Source organism: Emys orbicularis, chromosome 1 (genome assembly GCF_028017835.1).
Source record: "Emys orbicularis isolate rEmyOrb1 chromosome 1, rEmyOrb1.hap1, whole genome shotgun sequence".
NCBI classification, from domain to species: domain Eukaryota; kingdom Metazoa; phylum Chordata; order Testudines; family Emydidae; genus Emys; species Emys orbicularis.
In genome coordinates, this window is record NC_088683.1 from 334,492,694 (window position 1) to 334,513,823 (window position 21,130).

A 21,130-nucleotide genomic window follows, 5' to 3' on the forward strand; every position below is an offset into this window, starting at 1 on the left:
AACTTGTTTGTTTGGGTATAGAGCTAGTTTCTTTTATTACATATCTTATATTTAATAATAAAATGTAAAATTACAGCAAATTAAGCATAGACACATACAAAATAAGACAGTAAAGTGAAATAATCAGTGCTATATTACTTCACACAAAAATTAAAGCATGCCATGCTGACAACTCTTAAATCTTTTACTATGCCTAGATATCGGTCTTCCACAGATTGAAAAACTTGACAGCATTGATCACAGAAGCTTTTCAGTTTAATACTGGAAGGAACGCATGCAGCCAAAATTATATTTTTCATGTACGTTGAATCAGCTTTCCTTCAATATGAAGAGGGCAGTGAAGAGGTCACCAGTCCCTGTCTGGCATTTGCGAATGAGTAAAGTACAGGGAAGAGCAAAATGACAAGATTCTGAAATGTACTGTAGTTTAATATGTTGCTTTTTTGTGATTAAGAGCTTGTAGATTCTACATCTGTTGCCTTTGCAGATGACTATTAAGAACTGGGGGTCAAATTCTGCTTTCAGAGCCAACTGTGCGGCTCCTACTGAAGTCAATGGGAGATATGCATGACTAGCCAAAGACAGAATTTTCCCATATATTTTTATTCCAATCAAATTTCTTTTGCATCTGGATATCAAAGCATTGAGCAGGTCAATTTAGGTCACTAGGTATATTTTCGGATAATTGTATTTTTTCCAAAATGACATGCTGCATGAAAACTGGGCATGCTTTGTAAAATTCATTCAGCATCTTGGTTTGAAAAATGATACGACCAGTCCTTTTTATACATGGACTGGAAAACTTCTGCTAAAGATAACATTTATTATGCACATATGCAAACAGGACAGGTAAAGTAATACATTGAAAAAGCTCCCTCCTTCCCTCCCTCCCCTTGTATACGTTTGGCAAACAGGCATCCTTTTAATATGTTTTTTACTTGCTTCTCCTAAGTTTGGAGCTATTTACAGAAATTACACTGTTCATTTATGGGAGCCCCAATTAAAGATATGAGGATTGGTATGAGAGGAAAATTTTCAATTCAGAACTTGTTATTCACATCATTTTCTTCTCAGCTCGGCAAAGTTGAAGGTTAACATCATCTGTTCTAGACATTTCAGAATAGTCACAGAGCTTTTCTTGGTGGTTCAGTGCCTGGCCATCCAGTCAGAGGAACAGTAATCCATATGGGAAAATTAGCTCAATGTTACTACACTGCAGGTTAATACTTGAGCCTTAGTTAGGAATGTTCGCAGCATCGCGGGACTCTTTTCTTCCTTGATCAATTTCTTAAAATAGGATTCTTCATCAGAGGCTGAAAAGAGGAGGACTGTACTGAAGTATAATTTTTCTATTACCGTGTCTTTTTTAGGAAAAAGATACATATATTTTTAAAAGTCCCATGCAAAAAATCACACACTTAGGTTAGGAGTTACACTCTGAATTGCTGTATAGTACGTTGTTCGGTTTGCATCCCAGAATGATAGCCTTCAATAGGAGATTTGTCAGGACCTAGTTAATGCATAAACCCTCGTATATAATACAAACAATATGGTAACTAACTGCATTCTTAGAATCAGAACATTTCCCAGCAACACTTTTACTTTTTCCCTTGGTTTATTTTCAACTCAGCATCAATTTAGATAATTCTCCTTAAGAACACTGACATTACATAAAGAATATTTCTTCTCATTTGAGACATACCTTATCCTGAATGGTTAAAAAAAAGTCTTGTCTAATGAGATAGGTGAAAAGGGCAGTGAACAGAGGTGTGAAATTTTTAAAATAATCAGGTAAAGGTCACCCTTTGCCAGTCTGCTTTGACAAGCATCAGCTTTAAAGGGCACATCTGACTTCAGAGGGAAAAATACGTTAGATATTCGGTTTAAAAGATATGTTTGTACGACTTCCTTTGAAAAAGTAATTTTGAAATCTATATATTTATTTCTTTTATAATGTGGATTAATGTAGTAATCACATCTTCCTCTCTTCTGAGGAATTCTTTAAAATGAATGACTATGCACCACTGAAATATATTCAGTTAAAATTAACTATTTCTTTTCCATTGAAACACTGAACTTTAACAATATCAGGACTCATTTTTTAAGAAATGGCTTGTGTGAGACATGCCAATTCAATTTCCAGGTTTACTGTACTGTTTATATAGAAAAGCAAATAACCCATTATTACATGGGCTAACTATCTGGATACAGTTTAGAAGTTTACACACTACTAAAGGCAGATCCTGCGTTCCTTGTGCCAGGATCAAGCACTTAAAATCTAATAGATAGAGCTGTTTTTAAGCATAGCATATTAACCGAATGACACCTGGTAGTACAGAAGCCTGATTTCATTTTCTTTTCTCATTTGTTCCCGTTAGCATTTTTTTATTTCAACATCTTGAAAGCCACAATTTATCAATCAGAGGTTGATAGAATTAATTTACATTTCTGAGAATTATTTCAGTGAACAATGGGAAAAACTGAATAAAAATGTAAAGCGGATGAATTTACCCTAATTTGATTTGAGAAAATAGATTTCAAATGTACACCAGAAATATTCTGTACAGAGTTGAGAATCAAGAAATTTAAAATATGCAGCTTTTACCTTCCCACTAACCCCCCCAGATCTGACAGACTAAATGAGACTATAACCAGAAAGTAGTCTGGATCATATACCAGAAAAACCACACAAAAAAACTTACCAAAATTGTAGTTACAACTACTGTTCTGTTCTCAATGGCTGACTCATTTCCAAGGGAAGGTTCATGCTGAATCAAAACTAATTTATCCATGTCATTCCAGTAACCAACCTACAACACAAACCGTAATTTTTATAGTAACTTAAAACAATAAACATAAGATGTTACACGAAGAATAGTCGTATTGTGGTTTAGCTGCTGTTCCAGAATGGTACAATTTAAACAAAGAATGAACCTGTCAGCTATTTATTGTGCACAGCAATAGCTGGGTTCCATGTCTTGGGGGCGAAGGGGGGGGGGGGATAATCATCCCTAGGCAAAGGGGCACAACAGGGCATTTGCACAACTTAAGTCCCATGTGGTTTGAGGGTTAAGTGGGACATAAGCAGCACATGGGGTTTGTGCTTACTCTCTGCATGGGGTGAAGGTCAATCATTATATCACATTATTTCACCATCTGTGTCTTAGATATGCAGGGTTATAGAGAAAAAGGCTGGTCCAGTGGTTTGGTCTGGGGCTTAGGAAATCTGGATTCTGTTTCCTGCTCCATCACAGAATCGTGGGCAAGTCACTTAGCCTCTCTGTACTTCACTTCCCCATCTGTAAAATGAGGATAATGGCAGTTCCCTACCTCACAGGGGTGCTGTGAGGCTATGAGAATTTATTCCAGCTGAGTATTTGCCCTTAAATTTTTAAATGAGATGAACTAGTTCTCAGGAGAAAAAAAAACACCCTAAAAACAGTGAAATACTAATCAATTTAGTCTTTCTACAAAATGTCACTTTTGACCTATTTTTATATATTTAACAGGAATTTTTTTCATAATCCATTGAAGAGTCAACAGACATACATGTGTGGGTGAAGCAGCAACAGATTAAAGGGAGAGGTCAAAACTGTGAATAATAGATGCCTAAAGTTATGCTGCTAAATCCATGTTTCGGCATCTAAATAAATGGCCTAATTTTCAAAAGTGCTGAGCATTCAGTTCCTCTTGGCTTGTATCAGAGCAGTTGAGTGGGTAAAAATCAAGCCACTCACTTAGGCGCCTAAATATGGATTTAGGATCCTAACTTTAGGCACCTATCTATTTTTGAAAATCCTGGCCAAACTGAATGTCACTTATTCAGTCCATCTCCCACACCCTGTGACCTCACCATGTCCACTGTCACTGTGTACAATGACACTACTATCATTAACACTCATCTGGGTCAATAAGATCATCTGAGGTGGCCTTTAGGTAGGACAGTTAATATGCTAGAGAGAAGTCTCCTGGTGGTTTCATTTCCAGAGGGGACACCTGCAAGTTGGACATCAAGAAAGTGTCCTTTCCCTCTCTTCAGTAATTATTCAAATAGCTGCACTGACCTTGAAAGGACCCCACCAGAGGCCTGCAGGCCAGGAGTCATTTGCCAGTACCCACATTTGTGAGATGCCTAAAGATTGGCCAGCAGCCACTTTCCCCTCCCTCCTTGGTGAACCCAGATTTCACAAGACCAAGATCTGGGAGAAGGAAGCCCCTGTAACAACTATAAAATGGGGGAAGGGAATTAGGTTACCCCTTTGTTTTCTACTGCCCAACTTGTGCAAAGCATGCTCGGGACACAGGGCTGGGTATTAGTCAGTAACAAATTGTGAGGGGCCAGAGTCAGTGTAGGAGATGGAAAGGCCTTCACTTTGTTAACAGAACCACAAATCCGCACTGTGATACAAATAACTTGGAGACCCGTTACTCTGCTGTTGAGGCCCAAGACCCCAGTATTAGAACATGTCATCATATCAGTGACATGGACAACAATGTCTTCAACCCTTACTATCTTTCCCATGCAAATATTGGGTCATTACCACACAGAAAGCCAACTCCACATAACATGGAGAGGTGAAGGGTCTTGCTCAAGACCACAAACTAAATCAGTGCCAGAGCCAGGACTGGAACTCAGGTGTTTCTGGCTCCCATGACTCTGCTCATTAACAATCCTGTGTGTATTAAAAAAATGTGATTTTTACATTTGCTGTTTTCTTTTGGAGGTTGAAATTAATTTACTGAGACAAAAGTCATATCAACAGTGAATGGTCACTGCACCACAGCAATGAAACATCTAAGATTCACAATGTATAACATGTACAAATACACGCAGTAATTTAATGTGAGTGAAAGAGATTCTATTTTTCCCCCATTTATGAAACAAACTGATAAACAAATAACATTTTGCACTGCAAGTCCTTCACTACATGTAAGAAGCATCTTTCCCTCCCCTCCTCCCGCTGGTAAAAATTGCAGGCATCTTGATTTAGGTGTCCACAGCTGACAAGAAATTCCGAACATTGCTGATTTAGTGCAAAAGGCAGTTTTCTTTTATTAACAGGCTGCATTGCTAGAAAATACACTTTTTCATCCAGACAGCCATGGATTCACATATACAATTGATAGCTTAAAATGTCAAGTTCCTGTCAAAATTTGGGACCAACTGAAGGCAGAACATGTATACTGAAACCTGGCTGTTTTGGAAGCTCATTATAATGAAGAATGATTGTTTTGCACTGTGTGGTTCCTCACTGCTGAGAAGTTCAGGAGTGAAGCAAAAGCTCGAATGATGTGCTGTGTTGTAAAGTAAGGGATACCTCAGTGGTTTGAGCATTGGCCTGCTAAACCCAGGGTTGTGAGGTTAATCCTTGAGGGGGCCACTTAGGAATCTGGGGCAAAAATCAGTACTTGGTCCTGCTAGTGAAGGTAGGGGGCTGGACTTGATAACCTTTCAAGGTCCCTTCCAGTTCTAGGAAATAGGATATCTCCTATATTTTATTTTTATTTTATTTAAGCATCACATCAAAACACTGACAAAGGGGAAGTAGGTTTTAGAGGAGTGGCAGGCAGTTTTTCTAAGTACATGTAGCACTGTGTGTATGAGTGTCTCTCCCTCAAATGCAGAATCTGCACGAAGATAACTCTTGTTTAGGATTACTGAATAAAGGCCAAATACATAAAAACATATTTACCAAGACAGCTATGAGATGGCACAAGGATAATATGTTCAACTATTATAAATGAAAAAAATAAATATAGGGCCAAATTCAGCCCTATATGGTGTAAGCAAGTGCAATTCTATTTACATTACAACAGTTGCACCCACATACATCAGTGCTGAATTTGGCTGCTCAAAGTTAGGCTTCTAAATCTATTTATGCAGCTAGATCAGTGGCCTGATTTTCAAAAGTGCTGAACACCCAGTAGCAGCCACTGAAGTCACCCAGCAATAACATTTAAGTCATGGGGAACAGTTGGCACTTTTGAAAATCAGATTACCAGTTTAGCTGCCTGAATTTGGATTTAGGATAGAACCCAGATCTAATTTTATGCATTCATTTTTGAAAGTCTTGGCTTTACTGTTTCAGAAATGAAGAATACAACAGATAACATGGAGGATTTATTTTTACTCCATCTGCATTCACTATATCGAAACATATGACTCTGAGAAGCTGTGGTTTTGTGTGATGCTCTCTCTGTTTGTGGATATTAGAGCTGCGGGCAACAAAAAATCATTTTTCTAAAACTCTGATTCATGAGTTACTATGACTGGAAAGGGAAGTGCTGAAATGATATTGCCAGATGACTCATCAGTGATCTTACGCAGGGCATGGAAAGCAGACCTTTAGTTCAATTAGGTATCTTTATTTCTCATATATTATATAGGATTTGTCATACTGGATCAGAGCATTGATCCAACAAGTCAGGTATTGTTCCTCTGGAAGTTACAACCCTCACAGGCAGCTGATTACACTCCTTCCCTAAATCCTGCATCCATTCATAATGCATCTTACCAATTGCAAGCATCTAGCTAATTTTCGTGAGGGAGAATTCCTTTCTGACCTCTGTGTCTACACCTTATATATGAAATTTGCATGAAAGCATGACATTTGATTACTCTATGCGATAGGAATAAAGCATCCTGCTGCATGTTAGAGGCCCCATAAGTACCCAAAAGATGTGAAAATATAAGTGGAAATAAAAGCATGCAATAGACAAGGTACAGTGCTTGCAGGCTTATGGGTATCCAAATCTGTCAGAGTCCTCGGGGTTATGTCTTGGGAAAGAGCAGAATGGCGTAGACTGCATTGTAAACTATGCTTATCTGCAGCTGATGGCAAGGTGATATAATGGGCTGGATCCTTAGCTGGTGTAAATCAGTGCAGTTCTGTTGAAATCAATGAGTTATGCTGATTTACATCAGTGGAGGATCTGGCCCAGTGCCAAATATGCTCCTTGAGTGCCAGCTATTGAGTTCCTTAGATTGTGGGCCAGGGCTTTGGTGTCTATCTCAAATCTGACTGTCAGACATCCGTCTCAGTCTAATGCATAATAGCTGCATGTTGTCTGTAAGATACGGGGTCAGTAAAAGTGTTTACCTCCCACTGTCAACTCAAGGCTTTATTGCCCTAAGCCACATGGACCAAAGAGAAATGATGGTTACTTATCTGTAACATAGATTCTTCCTTTGCATATTCACCCTTATGAGATGCTCTGATCTGTGCAGTCTGAATGGTAGAATTAAAGCTAGTAGTAGCCATTAGAGTGCTCATGTGTGTCTTTTGCCCCTCTCTTCAATGAATGTCAAGCGTTCCAGGGAGAGGGTTTAAAAGGTCTTGGTGCTTCAGCCACCGAAGTTTCTTCCCCTGTGACTCCAAGTCCTTTGGTAAGTAGGACTCCAAGGGAAAGGCAGGTGGGGAATGTGAATATGCAGAGTTCATCTTGAAGAACCTCAGTCATAGGTATGTAACCTTCATTTCTCCTTTGACTCCAGGGAGTCCTCTGCATACTCCCATTCATGGGATAAACTAATAAGCAGTACTCCAAGTCAGGATGGTGGGACCATAGAGTCCGACTTATATAAGGACTGAAGGACTGCCTGGCCAAATTTTGCATCAGATCTGGACTCTAAAGCTAAGGAATAGTGTGTAATAAAAGTATGAACAGCATTGCAAGTTGCTGCTCTACATAGCTCTACCACAGAAAAGTATCTAGAAAAAGCCATAGAGAATGCCTTCGACTTAGCAGAATGAGTTTTAATTCCCTGAGGAATGGACAACCCTCGCAATTTATACTCCTCCTCAATATAGAATCTAGCCCTCTAGAAAACATTTGTACAGAAACAGCATTTCTCTTGAACTTCTTTTCACAAGCAATAAACAATTTTGGGGACTGTTTAAATGGCTTAGTCTGGTCTAAATAAAATGCCAGCATTCTTTTAACATCTAGAGTATACAATTTAGCTTCCCCATCCTGAGTATGAGGTTTGGGGAAGAAAATCGGTAAAATTAGAGACTGGTTTAAGTGAAAATCAGAGACCACTTTCTGTAAAAACCTAGGATGTTTATGAAGAACCACTTTATCTTTATGGAGACAGTGAACGCTGGATCAGCCATTAACGCAAGCAATTCATTTATATGTCTTGCCAAAGTGATTGCTATAAAAATACGGTTTTTATAGACAAATGAAATAAAGAATAATTCCCCAAAGGTTCTAAAGGAGGACTCATCAATTGTGACAGTACTAAATTCAGATCCAAAGATGGTACAGGATATCTTATTGGATGGTATAAATTATTAAGACCTTATAAGTAGCTCAACTACATCATTAATAAAGATTGATTTTCCATCCACAAGTGCATGATATGTTGATATGGTTGAGTGAAGAACATTTGCTGAAAATAGTGAAAGAACTGTTTTCTTAAGATACAATAAATACTCTAATATATAATTAATTGGTGCTGTATGTGGCTCTATATCATACATAGTAGACCAAAATAAAACAGTTTTCCATTTATGACGATAGCATTTCTGCATGGACTCTTTTCTGGAATGTAACAATACATTCTATACTTCTAATGAACAACTTTTCTATAGCTATCCTAGGGCTTGTCTTCACTACAGCACTAGGCTGACGTAAGTTACGCTGCCTCAGTTATGTAAAATACATAACTGAAGGCGATGTAACCTATGTCAACTTACTGCGGTGTCTACACAGCGTTATATAGATGAGAGACACTCTCCTGGTGACATAGCTTCCACCTCTCATTGAGGTGGATTACAGAAGTCGACGGGAGAGCGCTCTCCCATCGACTTAGCATGTCTTAACCAGACTCGCTAAATTGACGCAGCTGCATCGATTGTAGCAATGCCAATTTGGCCCGTAGTGATGACAAGCCCCTAGAGTCCTATTTCCCATACTGTTAAATGAAGAGACTGAAGGAGAGGCTGAGGGAACTGAGCTTGTTTAGTCTGCAGAAGAGAAGAGTGAGGGGGGATTTGATAGCGGCCTTCAACTACCTGAAGGGGGGTTCCAAAGAGGATGGAGCTCAGTTGTTCTCAGTGGTGGCAGATGACAGAACAAGGAGCAATGGTCTCAAGCTGCAGTGGGGGAGGTCTAGGTTGGATATTAGGAAACACTATTTCACTAGGAGGGTGACGAAGCACTGGAATGGATTACCTAGGGAGATGGTTTCAGAGTACCAGCCGTGTTAGTCTGTATCCGCAAAAAGAACAGGAGTACTTGTGGCACCTTAGAGACTAACAAATTTATTAGAGCATAAGCTTTCGTGGGCTACAGCCCACTTCTTCGGATGCATATAGAGTGGAACATATATTGAGGAGATATATATACACACATACAGAGAGCATGAACAGGTGGGAGTTGTCTTACCAACTCTGAGAGGCCAATTAAGCAAGAGGAAAAAAAAAAAAAACCTTTTGAAGTGATAATCAAGGTAGCTCAGTACAGACAGTTTGATAAGAAGTGTGAGAATACTTACAAGGGGAGATAGATTCAATGTTTGTAATGGCTCAGCCATTCCCAGTCCTTATTCAATCCTGAGTTGATTGTATCTAGTTTGCATATCAACTCCAGCTCAGCAGTCTCTCGTTGGAGTCTGTTTTTGAAGTTTTTCTGTTGTACTTAATTGGCCTTTTAGAGTTGGTAAGACAACTCCCACCTGTTCATGCTCTCTGTATGTGTGTATATATATCTCCTCAATATATGTTCCACTCTATATGCATCCGAAGAAGTGGGCTGTAGCCCACGAAAGCTTATGCTCTAATAAATTTGTTAGTCTCTAGGGAGATGGAATCTCCATCCTTAGAGGTTTTTAAGGCCCGGGCTTGACAAAGCCCTGGCTGGGATGATTTAGTTGGTGTTGGTCCTGCTTTGAGCTGGGGATTGGACTAGATGACCTCCTGAGGTCTCTTCCAATCCTAATCTTCTATGATTCTATGATTCTAAGATTCGGATGATAAACCATCCCAAGTCATTGAAACAAGTCTGGTAGCAGTGGCAGAGGCTCCATTACAGGCTCTTGACAGGTGAATTAAGTGCGGATACCATTGTTATCTGGGCCATGCTGCCGCTATTAAAATCATCCTGGCCTTCTGTTTCTCACTCTCTGAATGAGGGGAAAGGGGGTAAATGCAACTGATATTGACTCACTATCTCTATTTGATCTCAAATAAAATCTTTGACACTTGCTGTTGCTGTTGGATGCAAAAAGATCTATTATCGGATTTCCCCATGAACTGAAGAGATGTGTTACCATTCGTTCTTCAAGGACCATTCGTGCATATAATATGTTGACCTGCTCAGATGATCTGCAAGAGTTTTTTGTTCCCCCACTATATATATATTGTTATTTGATCAGTGTTGTGTTCTATACACCATTTCCAAAGGTTCTCTGCCTCCATGCATAGTTGTTGGGAATAAGTCTCCCCTTGTTTGTGCAGATAATATAGCGCCCTCGTATTGCCTGTTATCTTCTGAACTAATGTGTTGTACCTGAAGTAGAAACTACTTTAGAGCTAGTCTGAGCGTTCTCAGCTCTAATATAGTAATAGGTAGGAACTTTTGGTCTTTTCTTTTGTTGATCAGTGATCAATTTGTTGTCCAGATGCCAGTATAGATGTCCCCATCCCAGTGTAGATGCATCGGAGGCAGAGGGGAATTGAAAGGTTTGCCCTTCATTACATTTTGAGTGTTTATCCACCACACAAGTGATGCTAACACCTGTTGTGGAATGATCACTTTGTGATGCATGTTGCCTAAACCTGATTTGTAATTTATCGCTAACCAGTGTTGAAGATCTCTCATCTAAAGATGAATGCATTGTGTCACTGCCCAGAGTGACATCAAAAGACCCAGCAACCAGAAAAAAAAAGAGAATTGATGGACATGGTAACTTGAGAAGGAGAAATTTTTATTTTTTTATATCTCTCCTCTAGGAGAAAAGCTGTTGCCACAGTTGAATCTAGAATGGCTTCCATAAATAGGATTTGCTGAATTGGGAAGAATTTGCTGAGTTGGGACTAGAATGAACTTTATTTGTAACCTCAGACTGGCAAAAAAGGGAACATATTGTCTTACATGCAATAGGATTATGCTTTTATTTACCAGTCATCTAGGTACGGGTACACAAACATCCCATTCCTTCTTAGGTGTGCTGCCACTACAGACAGGCATTTTGTAAACACCCTGGCTGCTGTAGACAACCTGAAGGGAGAACCTTGTACTGAAAATGGTCATCTCCTACCATGAAACACAGATATTTCCAGTGACGTGGTATTTTTGAAATATACATCTTTCAAATCTAAGCTGAAAACCAACCCTGAAGGGAGAGAGAAGGGATTATAGAAGTTTGAGATAACACGTGGAAACAAAATTTCTGTATATACATGTTTAATATTCTTAAATCTAAAACAGGGTGAAGGACCCCATGTTTTTTTGAAATAAGAAAATAATAAGAATAAACCCCCTCCCTATCTGACTTTGTTGTATGATCTCTGTTGCCTGTGCTGCCAATAGAGAATGAAACTCTTTCTTTAACTATTCACTGTGAACTCACTACCTGCCCTGGAAGGAAATGGGAAGGTTGTAGGATGGAAGGGTTTTGAATCGAATCATGTAACTGCATGCAACAACTTTTAGGATCCACCTATCTGATGTTATCAACCCCTATTGTTGATAAAAACGAGACAAATGGTCCCCAAACTGTGGATAAACAAAGCCCAATTGGACTGATTTGAAACTCTGTGTCCTCATGTCAAATCTGTGATCTTGCGGGGATCGCCAAAGATGAAGAAGTGGAAGTCTTCCCTCTATTATTTCAAAGTTTAAATGGCCTCTATCTTTGTAGTTGCTGAGGGTGGGGGGTATGACACTGAGGCTGCTAATGATAGGTCTTCCTTTGATATTTGTAAGGAAGCAATAACAAAGAAGAAGGTAGATCATGTCTGTGGTATGTTGAATATGATCTCTTTGCTGTGTTAAAGAAACCTAAAGATCTGGCTGTGGATCTCACATTTTTCATTTTCTCCAGTATCTCATCAGTCTGTATACTAAACAGACTTCCTTCAAAAGGAAAACCTTCAATTCTCATCTTTGTCTCATGCGAAAGTCCCACTAATCTTAATCATGCACATCTTCTTAATGTGATAGCTGAAGCTATTGTCCTCACTGAAGAGTCAAAAGCCACACTTAAAATTGTTCAGCCCTCATCCCACATTTCATCCCGTAGTCAAAATAGCACTGGCTAACCTTTTGTGTTCCTCCAGTAGGGAATTGAGGAACAAAGACATTTTTCACCAGTGATGATGTCGCTACTTAGCCATGAAAGCTTCATAATTAGATATGCACATGGCTAATGTAGCTGAAGAAAATATTTTTCTTCCAAAAACATCCAACCTCTTCTACTCCTTATAAGACAGAATAGAATCAATTTGGGGATCTTTCGATCTTTAAATAAATGCCTCAACCACCAACAAATTAGGAGATGGATGGGTACAAAACATAGCGAGCCCTTCATGTGTAAATTGATATAATTTATCTGCATTTTTTGATAAAGGCTGAGCAGATGGGGGAGTATTCCAAATTGATTTTGTTGGCTTCAACAACAGTTCTAAAGGAAGTGTAACTCGTTGTCTAGCAGCAGCCCCCAAAATGTCAAAACCAGGATGGGCTGATTCTTCAAGCAAAACTGAGAGAATATCTAATGTTTTTGTCATGCATGTTACTAGCTCATGAAAAGCCACAGTATCCTCTGACTGATGATAATGCTGAAATATCCTCCACATTTTCATCTGGAGAAGACATATCTTTGGAATCTGGTTCAGACTCCCTCAGCTCCAGTAATTCCCTCTCCTCAGACAATGGTTCCCTTACTTCCATAGGTAACTTATCCAGCATTGTTTGTGTTGTCAAATATGTATCCTTCAGATCCAACAACTGAATGTTCTCCTGGTATTGAATTGGTGAAGGTCTATTTCCATATATTGGATCTTCTTGATTAGGTGCTGGAGATGGCCAGTGGACTAAAGGGATACTTGCCAGTCAGGTCAAAAACCCATTGATGGGTCTGGTTGACAATACCTTTGTGCATACAGATCTGGTGGATATATATGAATCTGTCTATAATAGTCTTTCTCCAGATCCAGTCTCCTATGTGTATCTCTTTTCTGACCTCAATCCCTTTGTGATTTGAATGGAACCAGAGATAATAACCCCCTTTGAAAGAGAGTGGCAAGTAAACCTTCTCTTGTGAAGAAGAAGTCCTAGATGGTGGGAGTATTGGGGAAATCCTGATTTCTTTCAGCCTTCTGCTGATTCTTGGAGAAGCAGCTAGTTGGATCAGTTGTAACACAACATCTGATACCTACTCAGAAGTAATACCTGGCCAGTTACTAACAAAACTGGTGATGGAGTTGAACAATGAACCATTGCCTGCACAATTATCTGCTGGCAGTACCATGCTGGCTCTGAGTACTGAATCTTTATTGGATCCCATCATCCTCAGTACTTAGTTTTCCTTTTCCGAACCAGTTCATCTGGATCCAACACGATCAAATTTGAAGAACATCTCCTCATCCTACCTCAAGATCCTGCATCCAAGCAATGTTCTTCAAAAAGTGTGTCTAGATGAATCTTTTTCTCACAGATTGCTCTTTGCAAAGAGGCAGACATCAACCAGCATTGGATATTCATACTTGGCACTGAAGATGAGTCCTCCTGAATCATATTGGCTCTAAAAACAGAGGCTGACACCATCATGGATTTCTTTTTCTTCAGATCCTTACATTTCTTGGATCCTGTAGTACCAGGTACCATGGAGGATCTGTCCCTTTTGATTGAATTGCTTGGCGCGAAGCAGGTCTCTGTGCACTTTCCATTCCAGATGTTTTCACTGACAGCGCCTCTTGTAGTAAAATCGCTGGAAGTTTTGTCTTTCCTTCTTTGCTTGTGTAGTAAAAGTTGAGGAAACAGAGCATTTTGAAGGAGATTGTCCCTCTCCGAAACGTGCCAGACATCTGTCATGTGTGTCTGACACCAGGAACACCACCGGACATGAGACATCTCTTAAATACAGGCTTTTTAGCCTCCAGTTCAAACATCCTGATTGCTATCTATCACTAACTTGACTGCTACAGATAACTACTAATTGCTACAGACAACTACTAACTACTGATACCTAAACTAACTAGCCAACATAGATCTCGAAGTATCTGATAGCAAGTTTCTAACTGTTCAGTTGGTGGCGGTTAGAAGGAATGGAGGAGGTTGAAGTGCCATGACCTTTCATACCCGTGCCCTGGGATATTTAATGTTCACTGAAGGGAAGAGCAAGGGAGGCTCATGAGTGCTCCAAGGGCTACTACCAACTAGAATTCTACCATACAGGCTGCACCAGTCAGAGCATCCTATGAGAGGAATATACAGAGAACACTCAAAAGATAATAGAAACTTCAGCCCTGAGTTCCTATGTGCTGCAGCTACATGCACTTACTGCCTGTTGTCCACAAGGTGGGGACAACCAAAACCAGAGGCAGTTAGACCAGGAGTGGCAGCCAGATTAAACATATTCATTGTCAGATGACAGAGGGATTCATGAAAGGACCAGGACAGGTCCACCTTCTCCATATCAGAGTTCAGTCATTTGTCATGCTTGCAAACTACAACTGCACACATTAACATAAGAACATCCAGGCAGGAGGGATAGCTCAGTGGTTTGAGCATTGGTCTGCTAAACCGAGGCTTGTGAGTTCAATCCTTGAGGGGGCCACTTCGGGATCTGGGATGAAATCAGTACTTGGTCCTGCTAGTAAAGGCAGAGGCTGGACTCGATGACCTTTCAAGGTACCTTCCAGTTCTAGGAGATAAGACATCTCCATTAAAATTAAATAAAAACGGCTATACTGGGTGAGACCAAAGGTCCATCTAGCCCAGTTTCCTGTCTACTGACAGTGGCCAATGCCAGGTGCCCCAGAGGGAGTGAACCTAACAGGTAATGATCAAGTGATCTCTCTCCCACCATCCATCTCCACCCTCTGACAATCAAAGTCTAGGGACACCATTCCTTACCCATGGTGGCTAATGGACTTAAACTCCATGAATTTATCCAGTTCTCTTTTAAACGCTGTTATAGTCCTAGCCTTCACAACCTCCTCAGGTAAGGAGTTCCTCAAGTTGACTGTGCGCTGTGTGAAGAAGAATTTCCTTTTATTTGTTTTAAACCTGCTGCCTATTAATTTCATTTGGTGACCCCTAGTTCTTGTATTATGGGAATAAGTAAATAACTTTTCCTTATCTACTTTCTCCACATCACTCATAATTTTATATACCTCTATCATATCCCCCCTTAGTCTCCTCTTTTCCAAGCTGAAAAGTCCTAGCCTCTTTAACCTCTTTAATCTCTCCTCATATGGGACCCTCTCCAAACCCCTAATCATTTTAGTTGCCCTTCTCTGAACCTTTTCTAGTGCCAGTATATCTTTTTTGAGATGAGGAGACCACATCTGTACGCAGTATTCAAGATGTGGGCGTACCATCGATTTATATAAGGGCATTAATATATTCTCCGTCTTATTCTCTATCCCCTTTTTAATGATTCCTAACATCCTGTTTACTTTTTTGACCGCCTCTGCACACTGCGTGGACATCTTCAGAGAACTATCTACTATAGTGGATAGCTCCAAGACCTTTTTCCTGATTTGTTGTAGCTAAATTAGCCCCCATCATATTGTATGTATAGTTGGGGTTATTTTTTCCAATGTGCATTACTTTACATTTATCCACATTAAATTTCATTTGCCATCTTGTTGCCCAATCACTTAGTTTTGTGAGAGCTTTTTGAAGTTTGTCACAGTCTGCTTTGGTCTTAACTATCTTGAGCAGTTTAGTATCATCTGCAAACTTTGCCACCTCACTTTTTACCCCTTTCTCCAGATCATTTATGAATAAGTTGAATAGGATTGGTCCTAGGACTGACCCTTGGGCAACACCACTAGTTACCCCTCTCCATTGTGAAAATTTACCATTAATTCCTACCCTTTGTTCCCTGTCTTTTAACCAGTTCTCAATCCATGAAAGGACCTTCCCTTTTATCCCATGACAACTTAATTTACGTAAGAGCCTTTGGTGAGGGACCTTGTCAAAGGCTTTCTGGAAATCTAAGTACACTATGTCCACTGGATCCCCATTGTCCACATGTTTGTTGACCCCTTCAAAGAACTCTAATAGATTAGTAAGACACGATTTCCCTTTACAGAAACCACGTTGACTTTTGCCCAACAATTTATGTTCTTCTATGTGTCTAACAATTTTATTCTTTACTATTGTTTCGACTAATTTGCCTGGTACCGATGTTAGACTTACCGGTCTGTAATTGCTGGGATCACCTCTAGAGCCCTTTTTAAATATTGGCGTTACATTAGCTATCTTCCAGTCGTTGGGTACAGAAACCGATTTAAAGGACAGGTTACAAACCCTAGTTAATAGTTCCGCAATTTCACATTTGAGTTCTTTCAGAACTCTTGGGTGAATGCCATCTGGTCCCGGTGACTTGTTAATGTTAAGTTTATCAATTAATTCCAAAACCTCCTCTCGTGACACTTCAATCTGTGACAGATTTGTCACCTACAAAAGCCGGCTAGGGTTTGGGAATCTCCCTAACATCCTCAGCCGTGAAGACTGAAGCAAAGAATTTGTTTAGTTTCTTCGCAATGACATTATCATCTTTAAGCGCTCCTTTTCTATCTCTATCATCGAGGGCCCCACTGGTTGTTTAGCAGGCTTCCTGCTTCTGATGTACTTAAAAAACATTTTGTTATTACCTTTTGAGTTTTTGGCTAGCCGTTCTTCAAACTCCTCTTTGGCTTTTCTTATTACATTTTTACACTTAATTTGGCAGTGTTTATGAGCCTTTCTATTTACCTCGCTAGGATTTGATTTCCACTTTTTAAAGGAAGTCTTTTTATCTCTCACTGCTTCTTTTACATGGTTGTTAAGCCATGGTGGCTCTTTTTTAGTTCTTTTACTGTGTTTCTTAATTTGGGGTATACATTTATGTTGGGTCTCTATTATGGTGTCTTTAAAAAGCGCCCATGCAGCTTGCAGGGATTTCACTTTAGTCACTGTACCTTTTAATTTCTGTTTAACTAACCCCCTCATTTTTGCATAGTTCCCCTTTTTGAAATTAAATGCCAGAGTGTTGGGCTGTTGAGATGTTCTTCCCATGACAGGGATGTTAAATGTTATTACATTATGGTCACTATTTCCAAGTGGTCCTGTTATTATTACCTCTTGGACCAGCTCCTGCGCTCCACTCAGGACTAAATCTAGAGTTGCCTCTCCCCTTGTGGGTTCCTGTACCAGCTGCTCCAAGAAGCAGTCATTTAAAGTATCGAGAAATTTTGTCTCTGCATTTCGTCCTGAGGTGACATGTTCCCAGTCAATATGGGGATAATTGAAATCCCCCACTATTATTGAGTTCTTAATTTTGATAGCCTCTCTAATTTCCCTTAGCATTTCATCATCACTATCACTGTCCTGGTCAGGTGGTCGATAATAGATCCCTAATGTTATATTCTTATTAGAGCATGAAATTACTATCCTTAGAGATTCTATGGAACATGTGGATTCACTTAAGATTTTTACTTCATTTGATTCTACATTTTCCTTAACATATAGTGCCACTCCCCCCCCCCTGCACAACCTGTTCTGTCCTTCCGATATATTTCGTACCCCGGAATGATTGTGTCCCATTGATTGTCCTCAGTCCACCAGGTTTCTGTGATGCCTATTATATCAATATCCTCCTTTATCACAAGGCACTCTAGTTCACCCATCTTATTATTTAGACTTCTAGCATTTGTGTATAAGCACTTTAAAAACTTGTCACTGTTTATTTGTCTGCCTTTTCTGATGTGTCAGATTCTTTATGTGAATGTTTCTCATCTGAACTGGCCCTTACATTATCCTCTTCCATCCTCTGCTCCTGACTATAACCTAGAGAATCTCTATCAATAGACTCTCCTCTAAGAGAAGTCTCTGTCCGATCCACATGCTCCTCTGTAGCAGTCGGCTTTCCCCCATCTCCTAGTTTAAAAACTGCTCTACAACCTTTTTAATGTTTAATGCCAGCAGTCTGGTTCCACTTTGGTTTAGGTGGAGCCTAATAAATTGATTTGGGTCATAGCTATTACCTGTATACCTTTTCAGATAATTTGTCTTGACCAAAGCTTGGGCTCTGGGTCTGTTGTTTAGTACTCTTTCCCCCATATCACTATGATGTTGAACTGTTTGTCTTTTGGGAATGACAATTCATCAGGGTATCATTTGCTGAGCATGTCTGTTCTGAAAACTCCTGTGTATCTAACAGTGAAGGACTCTTGACTTAATTTATTCCTGATTTGTCTCAGTATTAATTCAAGAGCTGCTACTCTCCTATACACCTTTGGCTCATCTCTCTGCCCCCTTTCAAACTCTGCTATATTTTTTGGATGGTCTGGCAAATAAAATGGGATATGGCACGCCAAATAGGAACAGAATGCATGCACCCAATTACCCTTTTCTCTTTTTCATTATATATTTTATATTCATGAAACATTTACAAGCTTCAGCAAGAAAGCAAAAGGAATTACAAAGTATAAAGCCCATATTTTCCAAGGGTGCACTCTCCTTTATGCGAACAACACCTCTTGAGGATTTATATGCACATACCTACAAGCATTTGCCTGAGTTGTCCGCATGCCAACTGGGCATGCAAAAAAGTGTACTTGTCTATGGTGACCATTTAAAATGTTTATACAAAATAATGATGAAAATAAGGCCAGTTGTATTTAAAGCAAATGTAATTAGCTGGAGCAATTATTTTTCCTTCCATAAAATGTTTTTTCTCTTCCTTTCCTCCTGACCCTCAAAAAACCTATATTAATTAAGATTTCTGATTTCTAGTTTATGTTGATCTATAAGATAAAAATGCAACTGCAAAATGTTGATAATTTACTGCAGATAAGGTGCAGTAGGCATGTACTACTCAGACTGTTGACCCTGCTTCACTTCCCAGGCACCCTAACAAAACCCCATCAAGCCATTTTTCATTAGACTATGCCCTATTAAACAACTTTCACATACACACACACACACACTGGTTTTTGTTCATTTTCCTCTTACATTGTTGCACAGAATAAATGTATCTACTATAAAATTTACTTTACACTCTCAAAAGACCTCACAAACCTCAATACCACATAATCTGTAACTTACTGTGTGTATTTAACAAAGATTGTAAAAATAATGGGCCAAATTCATCGCTGGTGCTAGTGGCTACACCTTCATTGACATCAGTGGTATTGCGCCTGCTTACACCATGGAAAAAATTGACACAAGAGCTTTTTAGTCCCAGATCTCAAGTCCTTATTTTGATGGCTTTATTTATTTAGTATTTCAATAGACAGACAGACCCTTTCAGATATGACCAGCACGTACCTTACGAGGGCCTGTGCTCTTCAGCTCAAATACATCCATTGTGTAGTTGACTCTGCGACCATAGTGGTCAAACTGAACATTTCCGGTCAGCCCTTGTATTCGAACCTAAAAATGAAAAAAGAAATTCCAGCCTCATGTGCTTTTTGCACCCAATTGCTGCACAGTAGCTGGGCATTATTAAATGACTCACGGAACACATTCGTCTTGTGCTTTTGGACCATGTATTTTCACTGCAGTATACTGTAAATATATTACTTTGGACCAAAACAAACTAACTAACTAAAAAGGATATTTTGCTTGGCCTTTTGAGTCTTTTCCAGCTCAAATCTTGATACTAAGGCATGCGTGTACTGAAGTACAATACTCACAAGGGTGAAATTCACCCTGCCGCAGAGGGCCTAAGTAAGGGGTAGGCAACCTATGGCACGCGTGCCGAAAGTGGCATGCGAGCTGATTTTCAGTGGCACTCACACTGCCCGGGTCCTGGTCACCGGTCCGGTGGGCTCTGCATTTTAATTTAATTTTAAATGAAGCTTCTTAAACGTTTTAAAAACCTTATTTACTTTACATACAACAATCATTTAGTTATATATTATAGACTTATAGAAAGAGACCTTCTAAAAACGTTAAAATATATTACTGGCACGCCAAAACCTTAAATTAGAGTGAATAAATGAAGACTCGGCATGTCACTTCTAAAAGGTTGCCGACCCCTGGCCTAAGTAAAGCCCTCTGTACTACAGAAGCCTGGTATGTCTGTGTGAGGGGAGGGTGGCCTGGAGCGGAGATGTCTCAACACCTTTAGTCCAGAGGGTGACGGGGAGAGGCTGTGGGATCCATAATTCCTTTTTTCCCCATGGCCCTAAACACCACATGCAAGTGAGATTCTGGAACTGTGAGTGCAATTTCAGCCCAAAGACTGATGCAGCAGATGCAGTGGGGGCATGGCTTGAACTGCAGCCTAGGCTCTGCCCCTGGGTTGTGGGCGCTATGGCACTGCACTGATAGGCACACAGCTTCTGGTCCTTATCCTGATGATGTCAGTGGATGTGTTCCATTGGCTTCCACGGTAACAGGATCAAGCCCATATAGACCCATTACTCAGACTTTATGATCCTGATGTCAGCTTCACCATAGAAACTTGACTTCATGCCTTTAGAGAATATTATAGATCTGGACACTTTCTTCACAGAATATTTGAAGTACATTAAATGTTTAATATCTTTTCATAAGAGTCAGGACGTGCATTTTAAATCAGATCCTTCTCTCTTTGTCCATTTCAGCCTTATCCGACTCTTCTTCAAGACTGAAACCCTTGCTGGTAGGCAGAAAGCTGCCAGTTCTGTCAGAAGTCACTTCTCAGTGTCTGCTCCTGAGTTGAGTCTGCTCATTTGCAATTGGAATGATTTAAATTCTACTGTAGGATTTTTTTTTAAAAATCTCCATTCTTGGAGAGCAAGGCTAAATCATCTTGACAGGGATCTGGAACTTTCTAGGCATTCATATTCATCAGAAATTCAAACTTCTGACATCAATAACAATGGCTCTGGGATATCTTCTTTTTAAAGGAACAAAAACTTTAAATAATTTTATCTATGTGATTTGCACTGGGAGTACTTTACAAGCATTTGGGATG

The 21,130-nt window shown here is 39.7% G+C and overlaps 1 protein-coding gene across 3 annotated transcripts in view; it reads right to left on the minus strand.

Moving 5' to 3' along the window:
* The window catches only part of GRIA4 (glutamate ionotropic receptor AMPA type subunit 4), a 289,331-nt gene that overhangs the window by 75,557 nt on the left and 192,644 nt on the right, over window positions 1–21,130 (minus strand). For 2 of the 3 annotated variants that reach the window (XM_065405354.1, XM_065405361.1), the window contains exons 8-9: window positions 19,495–19,599; window positions 2,703–2,810 (exon numbers count right to left, since the gene is read on the minus strand). In XM_065405354.1, coding sequence (XP_065261426.1) covers window positions 2,703–2,810; window positions 19,495–19,599 — 213 coding nt within the window. Of the gene's footprint in view, window positions 1–1,280; window positions 1,314–2,702; window positions 2,811–19,494; window positions 19,600–21,130 lie in introns of those variants that run through there. The other variant, XM_065405369.1, reaches the window with a different exon arrangement.